Source organism: Miniopterus schreibersii (genome assembly GCF_964146895.1).
Source record: "Miniopterus schreibersii genome assembly, chromosome: 4".
NCBI classification, from domain to species: domain Eukaryota; kingdom Metazoa; phylum Chordata; class Mammalia; order Chiroptera; family Miniopteridae; genus Miniopterus; species Miniopterus schreibersii.
The window spans coordinates 58,419,561-58,444,713 of NC_138105.1; the positions used below are offsets into that span (position 1 = coordinate 58,419,561).

At 39.1% G+C, this 25,153-nt stretch overlaps 2 protein-coding genes and 1 long non-coding RNA gene across 3 annotated transcripts; 1 reads left to right on the top strand and 2 right to left on the bottom strand.

The window, feature by feature from the left end:
* Window positions 1-1,041: 1,041 nt before the first annotated feature.
* HMGB2 (high mobility group box 2) lies at window positions 1,042-3,695 on the bottom strand. The gene is made up of 5 exons (XM_081136658.1): window positions 3,529-3,695; window positions 2,778-2,946; window positions 2,362-2,507; window positions 2,096-2,270; window positions 1,042-1,587 (listed from the first exon to the last, which is right to left on the bottom strand). Exons 2-5 carry the CDS (start codon window positions 2,925-2,927, stop codon window positions 1,429-1,431), a joined length of 630 nt encoding a protein of 209 aa, XP_080992784.1. The 5' UTR covers window positions 2,928-2,946; window positions 3,529-3,695; the 3' UTR covers window positions 1,042-1,428.
* A 7,003-nt stretch (window positions 3,696-10,698) lies between these two features.
* On the bottom strand, window positions 10,699-16,343 carry LOC308556897. The gene is made up of 3 exons (XR_013998774.1): window positions 16,246-16,343; window positions 15,188-15,256; window positions 10,699-14,471 (listed from the first exon to the last, which is right to left on the bottom strand). It is a non-coding gene; the product is annotated as an uncharacterized lncRNA (long non-coding RNA).
* Window positions 16,344-16,517: 174 nt separating this feature from the next.
* On the top strand, window positions 16,518-22,205 carry SAP30 (Sin3A associated protein 30). Its single transcript, XM_081136659.1, has 4 exons — window positions 16,518-17,142; window positions 18,750-18,875; window positions 19,287-19,385; window positions 21,876-22,205. The coding sequence occupies exons 1-4, from the start codon at window positions 16,831-16,833 to the stop codon at window positions 21,996-21,998; spliced, it is 660 nt and encodes a 219-aa protein (XP_080992785.1). The 5' UTR covers window positions 16,518-16,830; the 3' UTR covers window positions 21,999-22,205.
* The last annotated feature ends 2,948 nt before the right edge of the window (window positions 22,206-25,153 follow it).

Here is a 25,153-nt window from a genome sequence, read left to right on the forward strand (position 1 = left end):
TTCCAAATATGGCATAAGATAGACAACTAAGGCTCCCATGGTTGGATAAAAATTTTGGCTTCTATTTTAAAACCTGATAGGTAACCAAGATTATCAGGTTTTAACTATAAAACCATCAACAATTAGTTTTCTTCTGTAATTATTTAGCCAACAGATGGTCAACTTTCACTAATAGCCTCTGATAACTATTCAAAATAGTTATCTAAATTCAAATATAAGCAACTGCTTCCACAAATGAGCATTTCTCAAGAACCTTCTTTACCTTGTATAAATCCTAGTGAAATTTGGTCAAATTTGTTATGGGAGATCACAATAAACATCTCAATTGTTTTCATGGGTTACCCCAAATTCTCAAGCTTACAATCCCACTAATTCTTAAGATGTAACTCAAAAATCACCCTGGTACTCTACCTTGAATTGTTCATTATCAGAAAATGTAAACCTTTTGCCCTGGCTGGTTTTGCTCAATGGTTAAGTGTTGGCCCTCAGATTGAAGAGTCTCGGGTTCAGTTCGTCAAAGGCACATACCTGGGTTGCAAGCTTGGCCCCATTTAGAGTATGGAAGGCAACCAATCGATGTATCTCTCACATTTGAGTTTCTCTCAGTCTCTCCCCCTCCCTTCCATTCTAAAAAAAAAAAAAAAATCAATAGAAAAAATACCCTCCGGTGAGGATTAAAAAAAAGTAAACTTTTACTAATGATGTTAATGTTTTTAAAAGTTTGTTTTTAAGTATAGAGGTACTGTACTAGTCCATCTGCCTATTAATTATGGACCAATTAGCAAATACAAATGTCAAGAACCAAACATACATTTTGTAAAACTGCACAAATTTTTAAAGCTCTTTAAAAATTCTGATCTGATTTTTAAGGAACACTTTATAAATATGAATTTGAGCATATCTGACTCTTTTAACCAAACATTTTATTAACTCAGGTGTGTGTAAGAACTGAGGCAGAAACACAAAAAAGCTGACATGGTTCCAGACCCTATTTTTTAAAGTGAAAGCTAATTTAGCATATTAAGACAAAGACAACAGAAGTAATATACATAATTTTATTACAAAATTTTTTTTAAAAAACAAAATGCAACAGTCTAGAAAAACCAAAATTTACTATTGATACTAATTCCTATGAGTTTGCTGTGCTACCATACACAAGTCAAGAAATTAAAGAAACCTTTAAATATTTAGAAACATTTAACATCAGAAGCCTTAAAATCTAACTGTATGTAGTAGCCCCTCAAAAAGCTACAACCTGCATTTTTATAAAAGTATTTTCTCTACAAAGAATCTTATCAGCTATACAAAAATCTGTACAGTTTTTATACTGAAGCTAATATTGAGCTGCACTTGAATTCACATTCTTAGCAAAACAATTGCCTGAGAGCACACACACATATTCCATACACATCATTACAGGATAGCCATTTATTCTTCATCGTCCTCCTCTTCATCATCATCATCATCATCATCATCTTCCTCCTCCTCCTCATCTTCTGGTTCATTCTTCTTCTTTGAGCCTGTTGGCCTGCCAGGGCCCTTCTTTCCTACTTCACTTTTGCCCTTGGCACGGTATGCAGCAATATCCTGAAATATTGTCAAGAACATAAAATCAGCATCCGGTGTCATTTCTCAACTGAAAACCACTACGTTGTAAACAATCTAAGATTATTGACCAATAACCCTGGTGACTGGCTAAAAAATTATTCCGAATCTAACTTCAGTTTTGAGAGCATTTGTCCCCTCTAGGCTTTAGAAAGCTAATGATGTAAAATGATGGGGTGGCATTAGATCAGTGTCAGTATTTTCACTACCAACACCCATTTACCTCACTTAGCCCCACCACCCTTCAACTTCACATTTTAGATACACTTACATAAAATACATTTGGCCCTCCACTTTTTCAAACTAAGAGGCCTATATTACCACAAATGAAAGTCTATATGCAGGAACCTATCAGTGCTACAAACACTGGTTTCAGTCAAAAGAAAAGAGATTTCTCAATTAATTTGTGTTGCCTAAGTGTACAATTTTCATTAGGCCTGTGCAAAACACAGCTGACAGTCATTAATACAAGATTATCTACAAAGTGTACCTTTTCATATTTCTCCTTTAGCTTAGCTGCTTTTTGTTCGTAGGGTTGCTTATCTTTGGCTGATTGTTCAGACCACATTTCGCCCAATTTTTTTGCAGTATCCCCAATGGATAAACCAGGGTGTTCACTTTTGATCTTTGGGCGATGTTCAGAGCAAAACAGGAAGAAGGCAGATCTGAAAGGAAGTAACAGTTAATAAGCTGAATGAAAAATCGAGGGGCAATTCGAGTGATTTAAAAACAAACAAACAAACAACAAAAACTTACGGAGGCCTTTTAGGAGCATTGGGATCCTTTTTCTTCCCTTTCTTATCGCCTTTGGGAGGAACATAATTTTTCATCTCCCGGTCATAGCGAGCTTTGTCACTCTTTGCCATATCTTCGAACTTTGACTTTTCCTTTGCGGACATAGTCTGTGAGCATGAAGAGAGCAGTAAAGACAGCAGAACTGTAAGCAATACACATCCAAAAGATCATCTTAAGGGCCATATTTTCCCTAGTTAACAGCATTTTGGTTTAGTAGTCAAGCAAAAACCTAAAGCAGTCTGCCTAAAACTCTAAAATATTCCAGCGAGTCATCAGGATAGGAGAGCTGAAAATTACAAGTCAACTGCCTGCTTAACGTCCTACCCCCCATTAACACACCTGAAAACCCTTAGCTCCTGTCTGCATTCCTGACTCACCTTCCATCTCTCCGAACATTTCTTGGAGAATTCGGAAAAATTGACGGAAGAGTCTGGGTGTTTCTTCTTGTGCTCTTCCCGACAGGTTTGCACGAAGAAGGCATACGAGGACATCTTGCCCCTTGGCTTGTTGGGGTCTCCTTTACCCATGGTGACAGACAGTGTCGACCTAGCCGGGCGAAATCCAGTAGGTGGGCACCGGCGGGGCTCGGCTTCCCGCCCAAATCCGCGCCCGCCCGCGCCCCCCCTCGCGAGGGCGGCCGCCGGAGCCCCGCTCCTCCGCCGGCCCACCCGCCCCGAGGCCGCGGCGACGCCGCCTCCGCGCACACGCTTCTTCCGGGCCCGACCCAAGCGGTTCCAGCTGAGTCTCCTCACGCGCTACCGGCCACGTCCCTCCCGGAGGCCCGAGACGCCGCCGCCCGCTCACCGGCCCAGGCGGAGGAAGCGAACGCCGCGGGCGCCCTCGAAACCCCTTTCCTGACGGAAATGTCCTCCGGCTTCCACGTCGCGAGCCCCACTCTGAGTTGTCGCCTCGCGACTGACATTTAAAAAACTACCGGAACCGAGCCCCGACGAGCTGCCCCGGCCGGCCCGCCCGCCCTCCACAGCCCCTGGCCCTCACCCGCCCACACCCTAGATTCCGCTCCCCGGGGCGAACCCCGAGAGCCACAGCGTCCAGTCCGGCTAGAAGGATACGAGGGAAGGGGAACAGCAGGCCCACGAACCCCAGGGGGTCGAAGGGGATTCTTGCCTGGTGGTAGGTTTTCCTCAGAGTCCCGCCGGGCGGCCGGGTCTGACCGAGACGGTTCCCTCGCTGGGCTCCGGCTAGAACTGGCTTATCGCAAACCCAATCCTCAGCCTCTTGTTTTGCAGAGTTCTCCGCGCCACGGCAACTTGACGAGCCGGACGACAGGCCACACCCCGCCTCTATGATTGGGTCTGATGATTATTCAAACTCTGAGAAGCCACGCCCCCTCCCATTGGCTGTTTCTTATTGGCCGGTATCTCGCCGGGTCCGTCCCTCCACCCCCAGCCTAGCAGGTTCGGTAGGTCGCCCAGGTCGTTAACTCCCAGACCCGTTAGAACCGGTCAGGAGAGGAATGTGCTGCTCGATCGTGATTGGCGGCAGGAAAAGGGTTTGAAAAATGGCGGGCCTGACGCTGACTGGCTAGGGCGGTAAACGGGGGGGAGTGGTTGGCCCGAAAGGGAAAGCCCCGCCAGATTTAAAAATACCAAGTCGCGAGCCTGGGGGTCGTTCTCAAGGCCTGGCGGCGGCGACTTGGTTTGCAGTCTCTGAGGTAACAGAAGCTCTGCCCCTGCTCCGACCACTTTCCAGGTCCTAGTCTCCTCTGCCGCGTCCAAATACTAATAAATTGGGAAAGACTGAGGAGCTTGCCCTGCGGGCCGGTTGCCCAGCGCCGCTCGCAGTCGCTGAGGTTGGTGTGCGACCGAAGGAAGACGAGAGCTGGCGGGGAACCGGGCCGAGGGCGCGGGAGGACAGCTGTTCCCGCCTCCCGAGAGGTGTTACAAAGCGACCTAAAAGGCGCTTTCGGCCGCTGGAGTTTCCCTCTGAAGGTCCCTCCCTCCCTCCCTCCCTTCCCCCTTCGTCTCGGGTGTCAAACACCCGGAGATAAACAAGGGCGCCTTCGGGTTCCGGAGGGGCGGAGGCGAGCGGCTCGGCTCCCGGCCCCACCCGCACCACCCAGGTCGGGATTCCCGGCTGCGGCCGCCCGGCCGGGCCGCGGGCCGCCCGAGCGCGGCGGGTAGAGGGAGCCCTGGTGACCTCCGCTCCTTCGGCTCGCCCAGCTGTCACCTTGTTTTCAAGTTTTCAATATCAGAGATTCATTTGAGACTTCCATAAAAGCAATGTGGAGCATGCTCCCCAGCCCCGATTGCATATATTGACCATACTGCTTACAGCAGCATGTTACAGACTCCTCCAAGCCCAGGTTAACTTCGTATTAGTGGCTAGTGGGAGCGCACCGATACTACCTTAATTTAGTGCTTTCTAGTGTCACAAGCTGCTTTTTCCAGGGAAGGAGGAGTTTCACTGACGGTATGCTATCTCTGTGTTGTATTTAGTTTTGAAGGCTATTTTTTCGTATTGGCCCGTATGTTGCACTGACAGTCGGATTCAATACAGCTTGGTTTGTAATCAGTAATCATGCTCAATAGAACCTCAGAGCCAGCAGTTATTAATCTAGATTTACTAAGAAAAACTAGGTTTTTAAAAATGTATTTTCCCTGATGAAAGATTAGTTGCACAACATTACGCATGTACTTAATGCTACTGAATTTAAAAAATAAATTTGAAAGGTGTAATGCATTAGTGACCTGTTTGTTGCTATTTAAATAATGTAGTATGATTTATTTTGTCGATTTGGATTTTTCTGTGCTTTTATGGCACAATTGGAACTGACCTTATTTGAGAATAGGGTCATTGCGAATGTAATTAGTTAAGATGAGGTAATACGGAAGCTGGGTGGGCCCTTAATCTAATTTGACTGTTGGCCTTATAAATAGGGAAAATTTGGCCACATTTACAGCCACAGAAGTAAGATGATGTGAAAAGACACAATGAGAAGGTGGCCATCTACAAGCTAAAGAGAAAGGCCTGGAATAGATCCCTCCCTTACAGCCCACAGAAGCAGCCAACCCAGCCAACACCAATTTACATTCTTTACTCCATCACAGCGGAACACAGGAAAACATTTCTATATTTAATCTACTTTTACCATTGATGCCAAGACTTCACTCTCATGCTGTACTTCCTGACCTAGAAGTAACATTGAGATGCGCAGCGAAGTGCTAAATGAAGTAAGGTTTAAGTGTGATATAGACAGTTGCTTATACAACAACCCTTTTTTTTAAATAAAAATTATATACAGAATCTGGCAGCACAAACAAAAATATCTAATCCCAAATGTAGTTCTGAAAAGATGGATTAAATGCCCAAGAAGCCTAGTTCACTATTAGGAATTACTTGGCATACCATTATAACAGAAAACTGAAGTGTCATATAAAGAGGTAATACCAACGGTGTTTCTCATTGTGTTTGTAATCTTGTTATGGTTCTAAATGAGAAAATAAGATTGTATTTCTAAAACTCAACTTTAGAACCATTTCTTTTCAGGAACACATCAATTTCATATATTCTAAAAATAATTCTCCAAATTTTTATTGAAATGATGCATCTTTCTAAAGATGATAAAGAGGAAAGTGTTTGTTCTTCATTTTTTTAAAAATGTATAAATTAAAATCCAGCAAGGGCTTGAGATTTTGAATAGTATACTTAATATTTCTAGGTTTTTGATTGAGAAATTGTAAAATGACATTTGGGGGATAATCTCTACAGTACCATTCAGCTTTTAAGTGTGATTCTATAATTCTGTGAATATGTGATCATAATGTGGGGAAATACATATTTTAACTTTTATAATTATTAGGTGATCAACAGATTATAATTAAAATTAAAAAGATAACTTGGGTTCTAGGAAATTCTTTGATTATGAATACCAATTAATTGTGAGCCCCTTTACTTCAAAACAGTATTTGATGAAATAAAAGTTTATAGCTACCCAAATGTAATAAACTATATAGACCAAACTTTAGATATACAATATTGCTCAGTCATCTTAGTCTTCTAGTAAAATCTTACCAGAGTTTTCCCCCACCTAAATGATACCAATATAGCACTTTATTGAACAAACTTTGCCTGAGTTTAGCATCTCACAAATTATAACATAAATATTTAGCAATAAAATAATTATGAGTTAGGCTTGAAGCTGTTTCCAATATAGGTCCCCTATCCTATAGGTATAAATAGCTATTATATAAATTGGAATTCATCCATAGCAGTGTCAACCTGGCCGGATTGTATAGAAATGATCTTGGTTTTGTTAGCTATTGAAATTCCTATCATTTATTCAGTCAGTTAACCCTAAGAATTTGGATTTTTCGTAATCTGACCATCAAACCAGAGTGCAAAATCCTGAGGGAAAGAGAATATCATTATACAGTTTTTAGTAACCCCACCCCCCACCACCACCACTACAGAGCAGTAAATAAGTTCTCAATTATTATTTATTGATTAACTCATATAGTTAGCCAAAATATAGTATACTTTACATAAGATTAGTTGCATATAAAATAATTATTCTCTCAAGTTGCAAGTTGTTTTAAAGGTAGTGAAAGGAGAAGGATAAGTGTACCGCAGTATTATCAAACAGGCACATCCACTTATGGGGAGATCACTGGTTCTGAGGCCTAACTGCATATACTTCAGATTGAGTTTAGTGATGTAGTTAATGTATTTTTGAAGAAATGAAAATTCAGGTTAAGAGAAAACAAAAATCCTCTCATCCCACTGCTAGCATTTTCAATTAAAAAATGGTAAGCAAAGTTATTTTGTTTTTCTTCAAAAAAAGCTGTTAACTATTTTTGTGAATCACTATTAACCAAATGTCAATCAAAAAGGTTATTTACTTTTTAAAAGCCTCCACTGCCACAATTGGGGGGGGGGCAGATTGCAAATTTCATGTTTTTAAATACATTGGAGATCCGTTGCAGCAATCAGAAAATAATTCAAACTAAAATTCTAGACAGGAAAGAGATCTCCATAGGTGTGCTGATGATTTGGGGGAACAATTAGTAGATTTTAGGCATGAAACGGAGAATCAGTCTGACTAGGCTCAGGTATAAGGACTTATACAAAGGGAAAGAATCTAGCAAGTTTTTCGCAATTGTATGGGGTTAACACAGTCAGTTGGAAAATAGAGGACACCTAAATATACATAATGATCTATTTTCCACACAGATAGGCTCAATTCTCAGGTGGTATGGGAGGCTAGAGAATTGTGCCAGAATCTTCTAAAAGACAGTGAAATCTAGGGTTTCATGGTACTCTTTGGACAAAAGTCTGGCGGGAGTGAGCACTGGTCTCTTCCTGAAGACATTTGCTATATTTTGAAGCTGTGTAGACAAACATGGAGAGACAAGCTCAAAACCTTCAAAGAGCAGAAATGAATCTTCTCAGGGCTAAGGAGACAGAGACTGCCAAGACTTCTATCAAAAGTGCATGCCCTACCTGGTTGTTCAGTGGTTAGAGCGTCAGTTGGCGGACTGAAGGGTTCCAGGTTCAATTCTGGCCCAGGGCAAGTGCCTTGGTTGCAGGCTCCATCCCCGGCCCTGGACGGGGCATGTGCAGAAGGCAACCACTTGATGTGTCTCTCTCACATGGATGTTTCTCTGTTTCTCCCCCCTCCAAACTCTCTCTGAAAAGCAATGGAAAAATATCCTCGAGTGAGGATTTTAAAAATAATAATAATAATAAGCCCATGTAATGGACACAGACAATAGTACGGTGAAGGCCTGAAAATAGTATGGTGAAGGCCTGGGGTGGGGTAGGGGCTGGGTAAAGTGGGGCAAAGAAGGGGGTTGGAATTGGGGACATCTGTAATACTGTCAACAATAAAAAAAAAAATTTAATTAAAAAAAAAAAAAGCCCATGTGACAATGTCTGAGGAACAAGAATGAGCCAGAGGTAAACTGGATCTTACTAAAGCTTTATAACCCAGCCTGGATAGATATAGCTCCATCTATCACTGGATTGAGATAATCAACCCCTTAGCTTTCTACCTATTAGATGGGTTCCCCCTGCCTAACAGGGGAAAGATCAAATCCTCTTTAGTAGAAGACATTATCTGTAGTATATCATAATAAAAAATTTGAAAACTAAAGATAGAAAATCTTAGGAACCAGAGGGGAAAGACACAGTAAACTTTAAAAAGCAACAATAAGTCTGAATACTGACTCTTCAACAGAACTAGGAAATACAGAAGACCATAGAATGACAAATTACTGAAGAAAAAAGTGCCTCAAGTTCTATATCCAGGGAAAAAGCTTTCAAGAATTAAGGCAAAATACAGATGTTTTCATAAAAACAAAGCTGAGAGAATTTATTGCTTAAGGAAAATGGTCCTAAATCTTCAAAAGCAGAAAAAGAACACAGGGTAAGTATGTAAATTTTAAGAGTATTATTTGTTTAAAACAGCAATAATAATAATGTCCTGTGGGTTTTTATAACATGTATAAATAGAATATATAACAATAGCACAAGAGATAAGAGGAATTAAATTGTTGAGAGTGTCTTTCATTGTTCAGAAAGTGATAAAAGTAATAATTTGTATTAAGCTGTAATGTGCCTTGCATACTATACTTTAATTGGGGTGCTAGTTACATAGGTATATTATATATACATATACATACATGCATATGTAAATATGTGCATGTGCAAAAATTCATCCTCCTATACAAAGGATGCCAGGTCTAATTAGTCTGTGCTAAAAAGCCAATGACTAATGACTACTAAGATATGAAAATTCATGCAACATCACTAATCATTAGGGAAATGCAAATTTTAAAACCAAGTAAGATACCACTTTGTGCCCACTAGGATGGCTACAATCAAAAAGAGAAAATAACAAGTATTGTTGAAGATGTAAAATTGGAACACATACATCACTAGTGGGAATGTAAAATGGTAGTTACTATAAAAAACAGTTTGGTAGTTTCTCAAAATTTAAACATACATTTACCTAGAGATTCCACTCCTAGACATCTACCCAAGAGAAATGAAAACCTATGTTCTCACACACACATACACACACCCAAAACTTGTGTGCTGGGGGTTTTTTTGTTTTGTTTTTTAAGGCAATGACATTTTTCTCACTTTCAGAGCACTGCATTTAAAATCGTCAAGAACAATTTAGACCTTAACAATGACAGCCACAGAATACAGTATGAAAATAAAGGAATCATTTGAGAGGAAGTGAATACAACTAATCTATTTTAGGAAATAGTGGTTAAGAGTGTCAGAAGCTCTTGAATTGTAATAGCATTGTGAATTTGGTTCATATTTAGCTGAATATCTATTGCTTTCATACAATAGGAAAATAATTATTTTGTAAATATTTTTGAAAATATCTTTATTTTTTATATTTTCAATTAAATTTGATATACAAATACTATGCTGATTTTATATCTAGCCAATAACAGTTCTAAGTTTAGTAATGACTGGAAATTGCAAATTCTGATGTAAATACTCATAAAGGTGACATATTTACAACTTTATCCCCTAAATAATTTTGTTACAATGCTTAGTAGTTTGATTGTATTTTAAAACATGTTCACGAACAATATGATTTTCAGATTTACTTTTTTTAAAAAAATATATCTTTATTGATTTCAGAGAGAGGAAAGGAGAGGGAGAGAGAGATAGAAACATCAATGATGAGAGAGTCATTGATCAGCTGCCTCCTGCAGGCCCCCGATTGGGGATTGAGCCCGCAACCCAGGCATGTGCCCTGACCAGGAATTGAACCCCGATCGCCTGGATCCTAGGTCGAAGCTTAACCACTGAGCCATGCCTGGCCGGGCCAGATTTACTTTTAAAAATATCTATCTAAATTTAAAACCTAGAATTCTATTAGACTAAAAAATGTACTTATGCCTAGTTGAAGAATGGACTAATTAATAGAGAAAAAGAAGTATTTACACATTGTAGTACAAGCTGAAAGATTAAAGGACAGTAAAAATTGAAGTAGTGATCTAACTTTGTTAAAAACTTCAACAGAAAGTCTAGGAATTTCTGAAACCAATTCTCTGGACAATGATTCTATCCTTGTACAGACACAGCAGAATTCTGTCCATTCAGTAATCTCTAAACCTATCTCATTCCACTTTGGGGGGGCTTGAGGGGCGGTTGTCTTCAGGATCTTGGAAATGGAGTAAATATAGCCCAAGGATCTGAGTCTGCTCTTCCTGCTGAGTATGAGATCAAAAACAAGTCTATTTTCAATCTCCCAAAACAGAAGTCAATGAAATAATTCCATATGAATGTAATATAGTGTTTTATTTTTTTAAATATGTTTTTTATTGATTTCAGAGAGAGGGAGGGAGAGAGAGAAATAGAAACATTAATGATGAGAGAGAATCATCAATCTGTTGCCTTGCCTCCTGCATGCCCCCTACTGGGGATTGAGCCCAAACCCCTGCACCTGCCCTGACAGGAACAGAACTGTGACCTCCTGGTTCATGGATAGATGCTCAACCACTGAGCCACACCAGCTGGGCAAGATAGTCTTAATGTAGACACAATTTAACCAAAAAATCTGTATTTCTCAAGCTTGTCTCCTACATAAGGAACCTGACATCCCACTATGAAGATTCTGGATTCATGTTCAAGTTCTAATATAGCCTATTGCCTTCCACTTCCTGGCTTCTCACCCTGCAAACCCCTCTCACCACTGCAGCATCCTAAAATTCATTAATTTCATAAAAACATTTAATCCTGCAGACCTCCAAAATGTCTACATTATATTTAAAGAAAGTGAGAGAAAGACACTGAAAAACAGACGTGCTGTTTTATGACGGAAGAGATAAGCAAAGGAGAAGACAGGCATGAGAGGTAGGGAAGTGAGAGTGATAAGCAGTAAAAATAAGGGAGGATTATGGAGCAAGTTGCACAAAGGGGTGGGTATATGGAGCAGGACATTAGATTTTATAAACTATTGCTAATGCCATTTGCATATAACAATAGAGTATGAAACAATACCATTTATTTAACAAACATAGTGTCTGTTTTAGGGAAGGCATTGTTCTAAGTGCTCTAAAAATATTAACCCATTTAATCCTAATGCTATGAGGTAGATACACTATTTCATATTATAGAGGAAGTCACTGAGACAAAGGAAATGGATTACTTGCCCATGGTCACAGTATCAGTATCTAGTCAGGGAGAGAAAAAACACACACCACTTTGGGTATTTCAGAGGGAATCCCTACAGAAAGGCTGGAGGAGCAAAAGGGGGTGGGGGAGGTATTGTTATCCAGAGGTAACTACAAGAAGAGCTATCATCCTAGCACTGGGGAACAAAAGAGAAAGTAGTGTTATCCACAATCCACAAACGCTGTGCTTCTGAGGCTTTTGGAACACAGCTTGCATGATTAGAACTTTGCTCCCTGCTTTGCAGGAAGCCAGTTGACTTAAGTGGGCCCTGCACTCCTGGAGCCAGAATAGAGAGCACAGTGCTGCTGAGGCTGCTGGAGCCCGAAAAGGAAAAGTGCCTTCTATCCTCCTCTTGCCTGTTAATCTCCCATTAGCAGAACTGAACATGAGACCAACTGGAAAGTCAGTCTGGGTAATGGTTTTTTGGATTCCAGTACCCTGCAATACAGAGGAGAAAGTAGAAGGAGAAAGGAGCTGAGAGATGACAATCAGCATAGTCTAACAACTAGAAAGTGGCAGAGTTTAATTCTCAAGCATCTGGCTCCTGAGTCCATGCTCTTAACAACTATGGACGATGCTATGACACTATGATATACTATAACAACAGTATTTCATACATTTAAAAATTAATGTCTGATCATAAATGTGGGTTAGCAGCAAAAAAATGTAGGAATTGTATTCATTGAATATTCTACAAATATTTATTTATTATGTTCCTACTTTGTGCCATGCACTGTTCTACTAAAAATACAATAATGGAGAATTTTTTTAAAAAAGTGAGGCCTCTTTTCTTCCCATTTCAATTGAACAAAATTGCCTGGGAAGGATTTAAACTGGCTTGGCTTGAATCAGGTGCCCACCCATCGAACTGCCACTGTAGTTGAGGAGTGGGTAAGTGGAAATAATCTAGTGGAGAGGCCCTCTATAATCCTGAGACAAGGATTTAAGTGCAGGTAGTTTATCTGGAGAATTCAGGAAACACCTGTAGAAGGTGGGGCAGTGAGACAATGATGGGAAGGCAGTAAATAAAGGGTGACTTACCAAGCCAGCTACCACTAGTAATGACTGTAGCTTAATCTCACCAGAAAATTCATGGAAAGGGTACGAAATACATGGCTCAAAGTTATTGCATGTGAGAGGCAAAAGAACTGGAGTATAACACTGCATAAGCAATACTGAGATGGGAGGTTGACAATTCTCAAGCACTTCCAAATTGTCCTAACCACAAGGGAATATGACTTTCTTCCACCCTTGGGAGAAAGACCTCAGGCAAAGGGATGAAGATACTGGCAGCTGAAAACCTGACCCAGAACATTAAAGTGGTAAAAGCCATAGAGGCATAGGAAGGGATCTAGAGGGCCTACTATTTATCAGATAAAAAAATTTCTTCTATACAAAGCTGTTATGATTTCCAAATATTTCCTGCCTGTGAAAGAGTTTTATAAAGTGGAAAATATAATACAAATAATTATTGTTTCGAAGTTTCTTGAAGGCAGGGAATATGTCTCATGTTTTATATCTCTCATAGGACCTAGTACAGTGCTATACTAATGTCTTTGGCTCAAATATTTACTGAGTGAATTTGTCAATTAATACCTGAATATATTTTCTAGGTTTACAAAGGTGGAATTATTTTTAAACTTTCATTAAAATCAGTAACTCATTTCTGCTAAGTTCTGAATTTATCTGTTTCAGAATTTTAAGTAGCATGGTCTTGTTCTATTCCTTCTATCATATTTCTTAAATCTAGACCATTACAGTATTCCATTGTGTAAATGTAACAAAGAAGGAACTCTTACCCTTTGTGATAGGATGGATGGACCTGGAGATTATTATGCTAAGTGAAATAAGCCAGTCAGAGAAGACAAATACCTTATGATCTCACTTATATGTGGAATCTAATGTACAAAATAAACTGATGACAAAAATAGGACCAGAGACATAGATACATGAAACAGACTGACAGATCTCAGAGGGGAGGAGAGTGGGGAGGACTGCAACTGATTAGCCAAAGAACATATATGCATATATATATAGCCATGGGTACAGACAACAATGTGGTGGTGGTGGGGGGAGGTGTCTGAGTGGAGGGGAGCAAAGGAGAATGGGAAATGGAGGACATTTGTAATAGTGTGAATAATAAAAATATATATAGACCATTGTAGATAACTCTCTTAATTGCTTACCCAATAATCATTCTCTCCTTCCTTCTTAACTGCAAAAGCTACCTTGATTATAAACAAGTTATTGATAGATTATTGCTGGTTCAAACCAATCGTGAGAATGCTATCCTGAATAGCATGAGGGAAAAGCAAGAAAATCATAGATGCCAACCCTGACATTGTTGAACTTCGGAAGCAATACCAGGAGCCATCTTCCCTCAGTCTTATTATGTCAAAAAAACAAATTCCTAATAATACTGCTAAACAGTTATTCTATTCTATGCATTCAGTGATTCAAAACCCTTAAATAGCATTTTCTCCTTTTGCATAACAATGCCAAGACAAGTCATTTTAATTTTGGAGTAAATTATTTAAGATAGCAACTCATCAGAAACCCCACACAAACATTAAGTGTTTGGCCACACTAGTTTTAATCCATCTGAATTTCCCTCTAAGGAAAGATCACAGTGTTCCCCACAGCTCTCTACCTGTGCCCTCCCCTTCAATATTCACTTTAGTATTTTAAGACATCTAAAGAAGCTTAGTAGGATTCTATCACCAAAAAAGTTATAGTGAACCTGGCTGGTGTTGCTCAGTGGTTGAGTGTCCACCCATGCACCAAGAGGTTTCGGGTTCTGTTCCTGGTCAGGACACACGCCCCAGTTTCAGACTTGATCCCTGGAGGGGGGGGGGCAGGAGGCAGCGATGGATGTTGATCTTTCTTTCACATTGATGTTTCTCTCTCTAAAATCAATAAGAATATATTTTTTAAAAAGTTGTATGAGATGATGACCTTTCAGATACAAGTAATTCTGATTCTCTCTACTATCCTTTGGCCTCCCTTCTGAGAGATGACCACAACCCTGAAGTTGGAGTGTATCCATCCTGTCCATATGTTCTCATTTTTACCATTTAAGGAAATATACCCATAAACAAGGTAGTAGTATTCTGTGTTTTAATACTTTAAGCCAGCATTATCTAGTGCAAATGTGTGTGTAGTTTTAAATGTTCTAGTAGCCATATTAAAAAAAGTGAAACAGGTAAAATTTATTTTAATGTTATATTTTAGTTAATCCAATATATCCAAAACATTAGCATTTCAACATGTAATCAACATAAAAATTGTTAATGAGCTATTCAATATTGTTTTTTAATTTCTGCTACTAAGTCTTTGAAATCCCACTAGTAGTTTATACTTACAGTACATCTCAATTCCCATGCTGAATTTAGATTTCATAAAGTTTAACTTGAAAAAATAGATTACTATATCCTGGTTGTTCCAAATATATTTAAAAGTTTTTCAGAACTGAAATCAGTTTTTAAAATGTAAAATAATTAACATTAAATTAATTCCATTTTTCAGTCACAATAACCATATTTCAAGTGTTCAATAGCCACAATATACCTAGCTGACACCCTATTGTACAGTGTAGATGGAAAATATAACACAAGGCACTTACCATTTCGCATCTTTCTTGACTACTCAATTTATGTAATATTTCAATTCTTTTGTTTTCCTTTGCCATATCCTAGAATGGAAGTACACAGATGGAATGGATGGCTTTGAATTTCAGGGCAGATAACATTTTACATTAAAAAAAAAAATCATCCATCACTAAATTTACTCAGGAAGTCTAAATGAATTTTCAAAAACACCTATTGGTTTGTATTTTAAAAGAAACACACAACGGAATTGTTAAACAAGGCATATTTACTGATAAGGACGTGTAAACAAGCCACGGCACTGCTTTCATATTAGCGGATCCCATCCTTTTACCCCACCCTCCACAAGCACTCACCTGCACGCACGAACACCCCTGCGCACACACACACACACAAACGCGCGCGCGCGCGCGCCAACCCAGGACACGCGCATATTTCTCCCTGTGGAAACTTTCTGCGGAACGCTCAGACTAACTCGGCATGGGAAGGGTTCCAGGTTCCCTTTCAAAAGATACTAGACTCCGCCCTCTCCAGGTTCATTCCAGGAAAAAAGATTGGAGGTGGCGGCGAAAAGTAGGCCTATTACAGTCAACTAGTCAGGAGCTCCACCTCAGGAAGCGGCAGACTTCGTGAGCCCAAGAATAAACCGTGTTACTTGCAGAAACATGCAAAAGATTTCGCAAGGGCCTTCTGCCGAGGCATATTTGAGAGGACTGTCGTCCCCGGGAGGTCGGACAGGGAAACCTAAGCAAACGCTCTTATTAAGTCGCGTCAATGAATGGAGCTGCTCTTCAGCCGCGGTGTTAGCTGCGGGACCTCCTGGACCCGAAAAGCGCCAGCTCTCCTGAGTTCTCTTTGGTTTGGGTTTCCCACAAAAGCGTGGTCACACCACAAACTCTTTTATCACAAATACGATAACGGCCCGAAACTTTTCCAGCACCCTCTCTCCCCTGCTACCCCTGCCCCACCCCTGGTTCTGCGCTTCGCTTCCGGAGTTGAGTGACCACAGAGTTTAGAATGCCAGCTCTGCAAAATTCCAGGAGCTAAACACCAACCCACCAACCCACCAACCAACCTCCGGGTGAGATTTCAAGAAATGAGAAAGCGTAGCAAACCCCAACAACACGCCCCTGTTTTTCCTGAGCTTTAACAAAAAAAAAAAAAGTCTGGCCCATGGCCGCGCAATGCATGCTAGGATAAGTAGTTCCTCCAACCCGCGAGTTGCGCGGTCAGGACATAGTTTAGGTTAACTCCCCAGACGAGTACTACAATTCCCGTCGCGCCTTGCGGGTAAATGGAACGGGCGGGCCGGAGAGGGATCATTGCGCTTGCGCAGGTCGAGGGGCCGGAGGGAGGCGGAGACGCCGCGGTCCAACTGCTGAGGAGTCTCCATGTGACAGAGAGCTGGGTCCCAGCTCCAGGCGTCGCCCGACTCTGGTTACTGACCCTCAGCACTGTCTACTGTCCCGGAGCCAGCAGACACCAGCAGGCGGGGGACGCTTGGTGTTTGGCCGTGCCGCCAGAGGACTTGGGGTGCAGAGTGAATTGCCGCCTCCAGACCGGGAGCCGGAGGGACCCTGCCAAGACACCCGAGTCTCCGGAGAGAGGCGGAGCGGCGAGGCTAGCGGGGGTTTCTGCTGGCGCCCCGGAGCGCGGAGTCATGAACGGCTTCACGCCGGAGGAGATAAGCCGCGGCGGGGACGCGGCCGCTGCAGTGGCCGCGGTGGTCGCTGCTGCCGCCGCCGCCTCGGCCGGGAACGGAGCCGGAGCGGGTGCAGGAACTGAGGTGCCCGGCGCCGGGGCAGTGTCGGCGGCGGGGTCCCCAGGAGCGGCCGGGCCGGGCCCCGGGCAGCTGTGCTGTCTGCGGGAGGACGGTGAGCGGTGCGGCCGGGCGGCAGGCAACGCCAGCTTCAGCAAGAGAATCCAGAAGAGCATCTCCCAGAAGAAGGTGAAGATCGAGCTGGATAAGAGCGTAAGTGACGGCGGGACTGCCCTGCCCTGCCCGCCCCCTTGGGGTCTCAGGAGCGATTCAAACTGGGGTTGTTGGGCCGGGGGTTCGGGGCTCCCCCAGACCTGTCAGTAGTGCAAACCCGTTGTGGGGTCTCTGGTAGGAAGCAAAAACAAACTCGCAGTAACTCCGACCGCGACCCCCAAAGACACTCTTGCGCGCCGTGCTTCCTCTCCCCCGCAACCCACCCCACCCCGCCCCCGGCGTCTTTCCCGCTCCTCGTCTTCTCCCTTCCCCCTTGGCTGAGATCTGGAAACGAAACAAAGGGAACAAGCGCTCGGAGGGAGGGCCTGGACTAGTTTTCTTGTAGCCCGGCAGCTCCTTCTGGAATGGAGGCGCCTTTGTTTTGGTGCCCAAGCTGACGTTTGGCCCCAGGGAGTAGCTTCCCGGGTCTGGTGGAAAGTGGAATCCTGCAGGGACCTGCAGCCGCAGTCCAGAGATATCTCGTCCCTCGTTCCTCTGCGTACCAGCGAGAGGGGAGCCGAGCTCCCCCCGCGCCTAGCAGGGGGCCGGGGCTGTGAACCGTGGTGGTGGTGTCAGCATCGAGGGCAGCTGTTCCGAACGTGGGGAGCACGTCGTCTCCGCGGCTTTGCCATCCGTTTGGCAGCCATCAGGATTTCTTTTTCCGTCCTTTTTGCACGTTTGTCCTTTTGACCATCCATGAGACTTTTAGAAACAACCTCTGCCGCTTTCCGGAGTTCTGGCAGGCGGTAAATTAATAACAAGATGTCAGAATCTAGCACACGTCCTGCTTATTTTTAACTTGCACTTAGCTTAAAAGTTAATTTAAAAGCCTCTTAGCTCAGTCCTTAATTATTTGTTGCTGTTGTTTTTGAAGAAATAACTGTTACTGTATGAAGCCCGGTATTTCAAATGTTACTATACAGCTCTCAAGACTATATGTAATTAACATTTTGGAAAGTTTGTGATGCTTTCTGCTTGTTTAAACAGTTCTTCAGTCATGTTCATGAGAAACTTAGGTACACCTGAATAATTTCACATTGCTTTGGTTGCGGAAAATGTATTACAGATAAATACATTTAATACTCAGAAATGTTTATAATTTCAAATTTAAATATAGGTAGAATATGGAAATCAATAGCTCATTTGTAAAAATGAATAGTTTTGTATCTGGATTATAATTTGAGTATTAAATTAGAAAGAAAGATTAGGAAGCATATAGTATGCTACTACCATATGCTCTTTAAGTGTGGGCAACATCATCATTTCCCTTGTTAGCAATACAGCATGACCTAACTCATCTAGTTTATCCCCACTGCAATTTGATGACAAAATCTAGAGGGCTGAAATTCCTCTTTCTCCTTCTCCTCCTCCCTCCCCTCCCTTACAGCCACCCCTCCGCATCCCACTTCCCAAGCCTCTTAACAGTATTGCCAGACACAGTATGTTTTAACTGTGTACAGGAGTTTAGAAAAAAGCATGCCCTTGCCTTAACAATGCCCTGTTTTGACTGTTGTTTTTTAATGATTCACTGTGGCCTATGTATTTTACTAATACATAGATACATTTTACTGTAATCCTAAGTAGTCTGTGAAACTTTTCTGTTTCAGGTAAGGCATCTTTACATTTGCGATTATCATAAAAACTTAATCCAGAGTGTTCGAAACAGAAGAAAGAGAAAAGGGAGTGATGATGATGGAGGAGATTCACCTGTTCAAGATATTGATACTCCAGAGGTAGAGGAAAGTTTTTTCATGTTAAATGTAAATCCTAAGTAGTCCATTCTGAAACTTTTATAAGACGATATGAACACATTTTAAAAATACTTAGAACATTTGAAAAATCTGAAAATGAAAGCAAAATTAAATATAGCCAGTTAACGCACAGTTACACAATTTGACTTGTTATATTTTCAGTTGACAATTCTTATAGTTCTCTTGTCTTACAACTTTTCCCCCCAAACAGTTTTTTATATTTATCCTCAAATGATTAAATTGTTTATTACATTTATAGTTTTGATTCTATAAAAGGCTTTTTAAATAATAGAATGAAATTTTTATTGTGCTGTGATTGAAATGTTATACATATCAAGAATAAGTTTTTAACAAATTGCTTAAACTAATTCATATATTTAAATTTTTTTCTAGGTTGATTTATACCAATTACAAGTAAATACACTTAGGAGATACAAAAGACACTTCAAACTACCAACCAGACCAGGACTTAATAAAGCACAACTTGTTGAGGTATTTATGAGTTTTAAACTATTTAAAACTTTAAAGGCATCTGTCCATACAAAAAAGGAGTCATTCAATGCTAATGAAATTGTTAACGGAGTGTATAAAACAGTATATTTTAGTTAAAAAGATCAAAGTTAATTTTTAAAAATCTATTGTGAAAGAATCTAGTTACCTAGAAATGTTTGTCTGCCTCTTAGGAAATTCTTTATGTAATGACTACTCAATGAATTGTATATAGTTTTCTAAGCATCTTCTAATACTGGGTTTCAGAAATATTGAGTGAGAATTTTTTATTCTCATTCTAGAAATTTATTTTAAAATCCCATTTACTCAGTAAATATTTATTGAACATCTAATTGAGAAATAATAAATTAATAAGCTTTGATGTCTTTATTAGAATTTTTAAAAAGTTTTGATGAAATAGGTTTACAAAAAGAGTATTGCCATAACTTTCTGATTTAACCATTTCAGAATTTGTCCTTTGATGTTAGTTTGTTTTATTTTAGGCATCCATGTTTTCTTTTTTAATAGAGAAGGGAAGGGAGAGGGAGAGAGAGAGAGAAAAACAGATTGGAAACAGATTGCTTGCCTCCCATACACACCCTGACTAAGGATTGAACCCATAACCTGGGTATGTACCCTGACAGGGTATTAAACTGGCAGCCTTTCAGTGCATAGGACCACATTCCACCAGCTGAGCCACACCGGCCAGGGCTAGGCATCCATGTTTTCTTCACATCTCAAAGATGCAAAGACTATGTCCAAGCTTTTACTTAGTTTGTTTTGATACAGGACTTCTAGTTCTTTAGTGAATTTTGAAAAGTTGAGCATGTGTGTCTGTTTGTATGTGTGTGTTCTCAGGAAAAATACAGCCAAGAAATCTGTGCATGATATTAAGATGTTTATTGATTTATATATTTTTACTTTAATCATATATAAAATAAAAATGATTAACCTACTAGGCAGAATAGACATGTAAATATGTAAATCACTTTCCTCATATTCTTTATCTTGAATTTAGTAATTCAACATTTCTAAAAAGTGCATATTGAATAAGCTAAAAGATGAATAGAAGGTACAATTCTTTGGCAGAAGAGAATGCTTTTTAACACTGTCGTCTTGCCTAGGCAATAAAAATTCAATTTGTCTTTAAATCTGATTGAAATATCTATTCTTTTTGGATTGTATAGCACATTGCTATAACATAAATATAGATATTGTCTGCCATGATGAAATATCAAAATATACAGATACTAATCAAGTAGAAGTATTTTGGTTTTGGACAAATGAGAACCAAAGAAATGATTATTTTAAGTGTTACATTTAAATGTATGTATCCTTTCAATGCATAAACCAAACCTGAAGTTTTTGATAATCTCATCTAAAAAATTACATTATTTCTAGAGCTATTTTTAATTTTTTTTAATTTTTATTTTTAGAAATGAGAAATAGCCATAATCCAAATAGCCATGAATGTAGCCCTGGCCAGGTAGCTCAGTTTGTTAGAGCATTGTCCCGGTACACCAAGGTTGCTGGCTCGATTTCCAGTCAGGGCACATATAAGAATCAACCAGTGAATGTTATAAATAAATGAAACAACAAGTCAATCTCTCTCTCTTCCTCTTCCTCTCTCTCTCTTCCTCTTCCTCTCTCTGAAATAAAAAAATAAACAAAGAGCTATGAGTGTGATAGTTTATTTAGTCAGAAATAGATATTTATAAGTGATTCCAGAGTTTGATAACGATCCTCCTTAAGTCTTAATTTTCATTTGGATAACTTTTCTTTAAAAAATTTTATCTTCTAGAATCTAGATATGCCTTTGAGCATCCCAGTTTAGTTAACTGTACTTCTGTTGGTAGTTGCAGTGCACATGTTAGATTAGTGAAAAAGCAAGAAAGCTTGTAAACATTCTTCAGTGAACACATCCCTCTTTTCCCTCTTCTTTTCCATTTATAATTTTTATTCAGAAAATTTTCAAGAAACCTTAAAGAATATTGCCAATGAATGAATGAATATAAGTTGTAGCAAATGTATTTGTAAGATATTTCCTGGTTTGTTCTTAAAGTACTAAACTTTCAACTTCATATTTATTCTTTTTCTATGAGTAGGACCTAAACTATTATATGGTGCATATGGACTCTTACGTTCTGTTTTATTTCATTGATATTTAAAGTTTAAAACTAAAAATATTACTTCCTAACCTAGATTCCAGTTATAAAATTTAAAATAAATAAAAGGAAATACACATTCTAATAAATATATATTTAATTGAGTGGGCTGAAGGGTCCTTTGAAATCACTGTCTCTTGTTCATAACATCTTATTCTTATACACTTTTTGCCCTGTTTGTATTTTGTTGAATACAATTTATTTTTAAAAGGAAATAGCTCTTACTATCCCATAGCACTTTTTCTTTTGATGAAAGTGTTTTTAACCTAGTTTATGAAATCTGATAATACCTATAATTTAATTTCCTCAATTTTTTTTTTCTTTATAGATAGTTGGTTGCCACTTTAGGTCTATTCCAGTGAATGAAAAAGACACCTTAACATATTTCATCTACTCAGTGAAGAATGACAAGAACAAATCAGATCTCAAGGTTGATAGTGGTGTTCACTAGGAGAGATGGAATTGAGACTAAGACTTGGATATTCAGATGTTAAGACTGTTTACTGCTTTTCACATGTAGAAATAAATGTTCCTGTGTATTTTTTCTACAGAGGATTTTCTCTGGTTTTATTTTCTCTGTTTCTGACTCTAATAATTAGCTGGAAACTCATGTAAAATGAGCTTTCCAAGATTAACAATAAAGGTTATTATTATAGTTGCTTCAGTGTATTTATTTTGTGAAACTTGATTTTTATTTTAAACTGACTTTCAGGGACCTGTATTAACTGAAATTTTAATATAAAGATCATTTTGTTACCGTCTGCTCCCCCTTTTTTTAATTCCAAGAAATTAACAGATTAAGGAGAAGTAACAAATGTAGTACATACGCTTTTTCTGGGACAATCTGATTTGGCATTAAGGATATCCTAAATAACATTATTTTTTGAAGTGATTTTTAGTGTTAACAAGTTTAAAAAATAGAGTTCCATTGGGATGCAAACTTTTTTATTTCCTTTTTTATTATTTCTTGATGAAATATCAGTAAGAAAAAATAGTTTAATACCTGTCTCCTTCCAAAGTAGACTTAATATGCCAGCAAAGGTAAGCACAGTGCTGAAAGTTCACATAAGAACACAGTTGTAGCTATTTCTTTAAATTTTGTCTTACAGAAAAGGTATTCATATGGCATGAATACAGAAAGAACCTCTGCAATACACCTTAATTTTCAGTCATGTCCTCTATTGTTTACATTGCAAATTAAAAGTTTAACGAGATCTCTAAGTTTTGGTCATATATAGCTGTGACTAGATTTTTATTTTACTTCATTTTATATTTCACTTTCAGTTTTCTAGTGAATATTTTTAACCTCTGTTTTTCCTGAAATCGTGTTGCTCTCCCAAGTTCTTATAATTACAAATCAAGCGTACATCTTGTACATTAAAACAAAACAGCTTCTGAGATTGTGATGTAGATTTTAGGCTGGAAATGGATGAGACCAGTAATGTAGCTCAGGGATTCTCAAAGTTAACATTTGGGTCTGATAATTCCGTACTGTGAGAGGCTGTCCTGTGTGTTATAGATTTAGCAGCATCATTGGAGTCCACACACTAGTGCCAGTAGCACTCTGAAGATGTCACAACCAAAAATATCTGTCAACATTGCCAAACATTCCTTGGGGGGCAAAGTCAGACCTGGTTAAGAACTGCTGATGTAGCTAAATTTAAAGTACTGGTTCATTAGAAGGTGAGTCTATATTTTTAAGTGCTCTCAATGTATTAACAGCTAGAAAACATGGTGAACAACAAAGCAACTGGTCTTTATTTTTGCTATGACCATTTGAGTATTTACTTATTTCTCTATTGGTGATCAGAGGCATTACAGAAATCTCTGAGAACTTTTTTCTAAGCCATATGAAAATGAACGACATAGCAACAAGATATGTTGGTTTATTTGAATAAAACATTACTTCCAAATTTTATATTTTTAACCTCAACCTACAGAGACTTTTATTTTTTAGAAAGAGGCAGGGAGAGGGAGGGAAACATCCATGTGAGTGTAAAGCATCGATTGGTTGCCTCCTGCATGCCCCCACCAGGGATGGAGCCTGCAATCTGGGCATGTGCCCTGACTGGGAATAGAACTGGCAACCTTTTGGTGTACGGAACAACACCCAACCAATTGAACCACACTGTCCAGGGCAAGGCAATTTTTTAATAAAAACTTGACTGTTAGGCTTACTTTTTTCTATAAAGCACACTCCATTCTTGTGAAAAAAAGTTTGAAATTATTTACATTATAGTGTCTATTTATGAATATAACCTTGGACTAGCAATGTTAGTTTCATATAGCTAATTATTTGCATAAAATATAATTGGATAAAGGGTCAATAAGAATTCTGGATATTGATTATCCAAAGAAATTAAGTTCTTGTTAGAGCAATTTAATACATGAAAAATTGAGAACTTAAGAACCTCATCAAAGCTGAAGAATTCAAGAAGTTACAATATAAAAATCAATTACATATAAAATTTTAATTTTTTGCTATTGGGTTTGAAAATCGTGAATTCACTAGAAATCTTTTTACTTATCTATATCAAAACAAAAATTCAGTGGAAACTCGTATCTCTATAAGGGTAGAGGTTACTTTTAATGTTAGAGCATCAGAAGAAAGACTGCCTTTGGGATAAAAGAAAGGAAACAATGAGTAGCGGGGGCTCAAGAAGTAAGTCAGTTATTCAGTAACTACCTTTTACTGAACAAATTAGGAAAAAGCAAAAAATTAGTACCTGAAATATATTTAAGAAAACAAGCTCTATTGTTTTTACATAAGGCCTTTTTAATTGAGGTGAACTTTATGTAACATACAATTAACCATTTGTGAAGTGTACAGTTTGGTGGTTTTCTGAACTATATAAGGATGTTTATATAGTGAATAGCCTGGAAATACATTGGACTCTTGAACATCACAGGGGTTAGGGGAACCAGCCCTCCTCACAGTCAAAAATCCACATACAACTTTGGATTCTTCAAATACTTAGCCTACTGTTGACCAGAAACCATACTGAGAGCACAGTCAATTAACACATATTTTGTATGTTATATGTATTATATACTGTGTTCTTAAAGTAAGCTAGAGAAAAAAATGTTACTAAGAAAATCATAAGATACATTTATAGTATTTATTGAAAAAAAATCTGCATAAATGAACCCACCCAGTTCAAACCCATGTTCGAGTCAACTGTATATGTCCTTTTGTGTCCAGGTTTTTTTCACTAAGCATGTGATACATGTACCACATGTATCCACTCACTAATTGATGGATATGTGGGTTTCCACCTTTGACTATTGTGAATAACGCTGCTATAAACATTAATGTACAAGTTTCTGTATGGACATCTTTTTATTTCTCTTGGGTATATCCCTAGGAGTGGAATTTTAAGTCACATGGTAATTCTATATTTAATGTTTTGAGGAACCTCTAAATTTTTCCATAGTGGCTGTGTCATTTTGCATTCCCACCAGCAATGTACAAGGGTTCCTATTTCTCCAAATGGCCAGTACTTGTATTTCCTTTCTTTAAATTAAAGCCATCCTGGGTGTAAAGTGTTATCTCATTGTGAGTTTTGTTTGTTTGTTTTTTTGTTAATCCTCACCTGAGGATATTTT

Bases quoted from the DNA above. Each gene is read 5' to 3' on its own strand.
- HMGB2 (XM_081136658.1), bottom strand. From the start codon at position 2,927: ATGGGTAAAGGAGACCCCAACAAGCCAAGGGGCAAGATGTCCTCGTAT. The intron at 2,271-2,361 runs GTAAGTTTTTGT...ACTTCCTTTCAG, and splicing joins AATGCTCCTAAAAGGCCTCC to ATCTGCCTTCTTCCTGTTTT. The intron at 1,588-2,095 runs GTACACTTTGTA...ACAATATTTCAG, and splicing joins TAAAGGAGAAATATGAAAAG to GATATTGCTGCATACCGTGC.
- SAP30 (XM_081136659.1), top strand. From the start codon at position 16,831: ATGAACGGCTTCACGCCGGAGGAGATAAGCCGCGGCGGGGACGCGGCC. The intron at 17,143-18,749 runs GTAAGTGACGGC...TTTCTGTTTCAG, and splicing joins AGATCGAGCTGGATAAGAGC to GTAAGGCATCTTTACATTTG. The intron at 18,876-19,286 runs GTAGAGGAAAGT...ATTTTTTTCTAG, and splicing joins AAGATATTGATACTCCAGAG to GTTGATTTATACCAATTACA.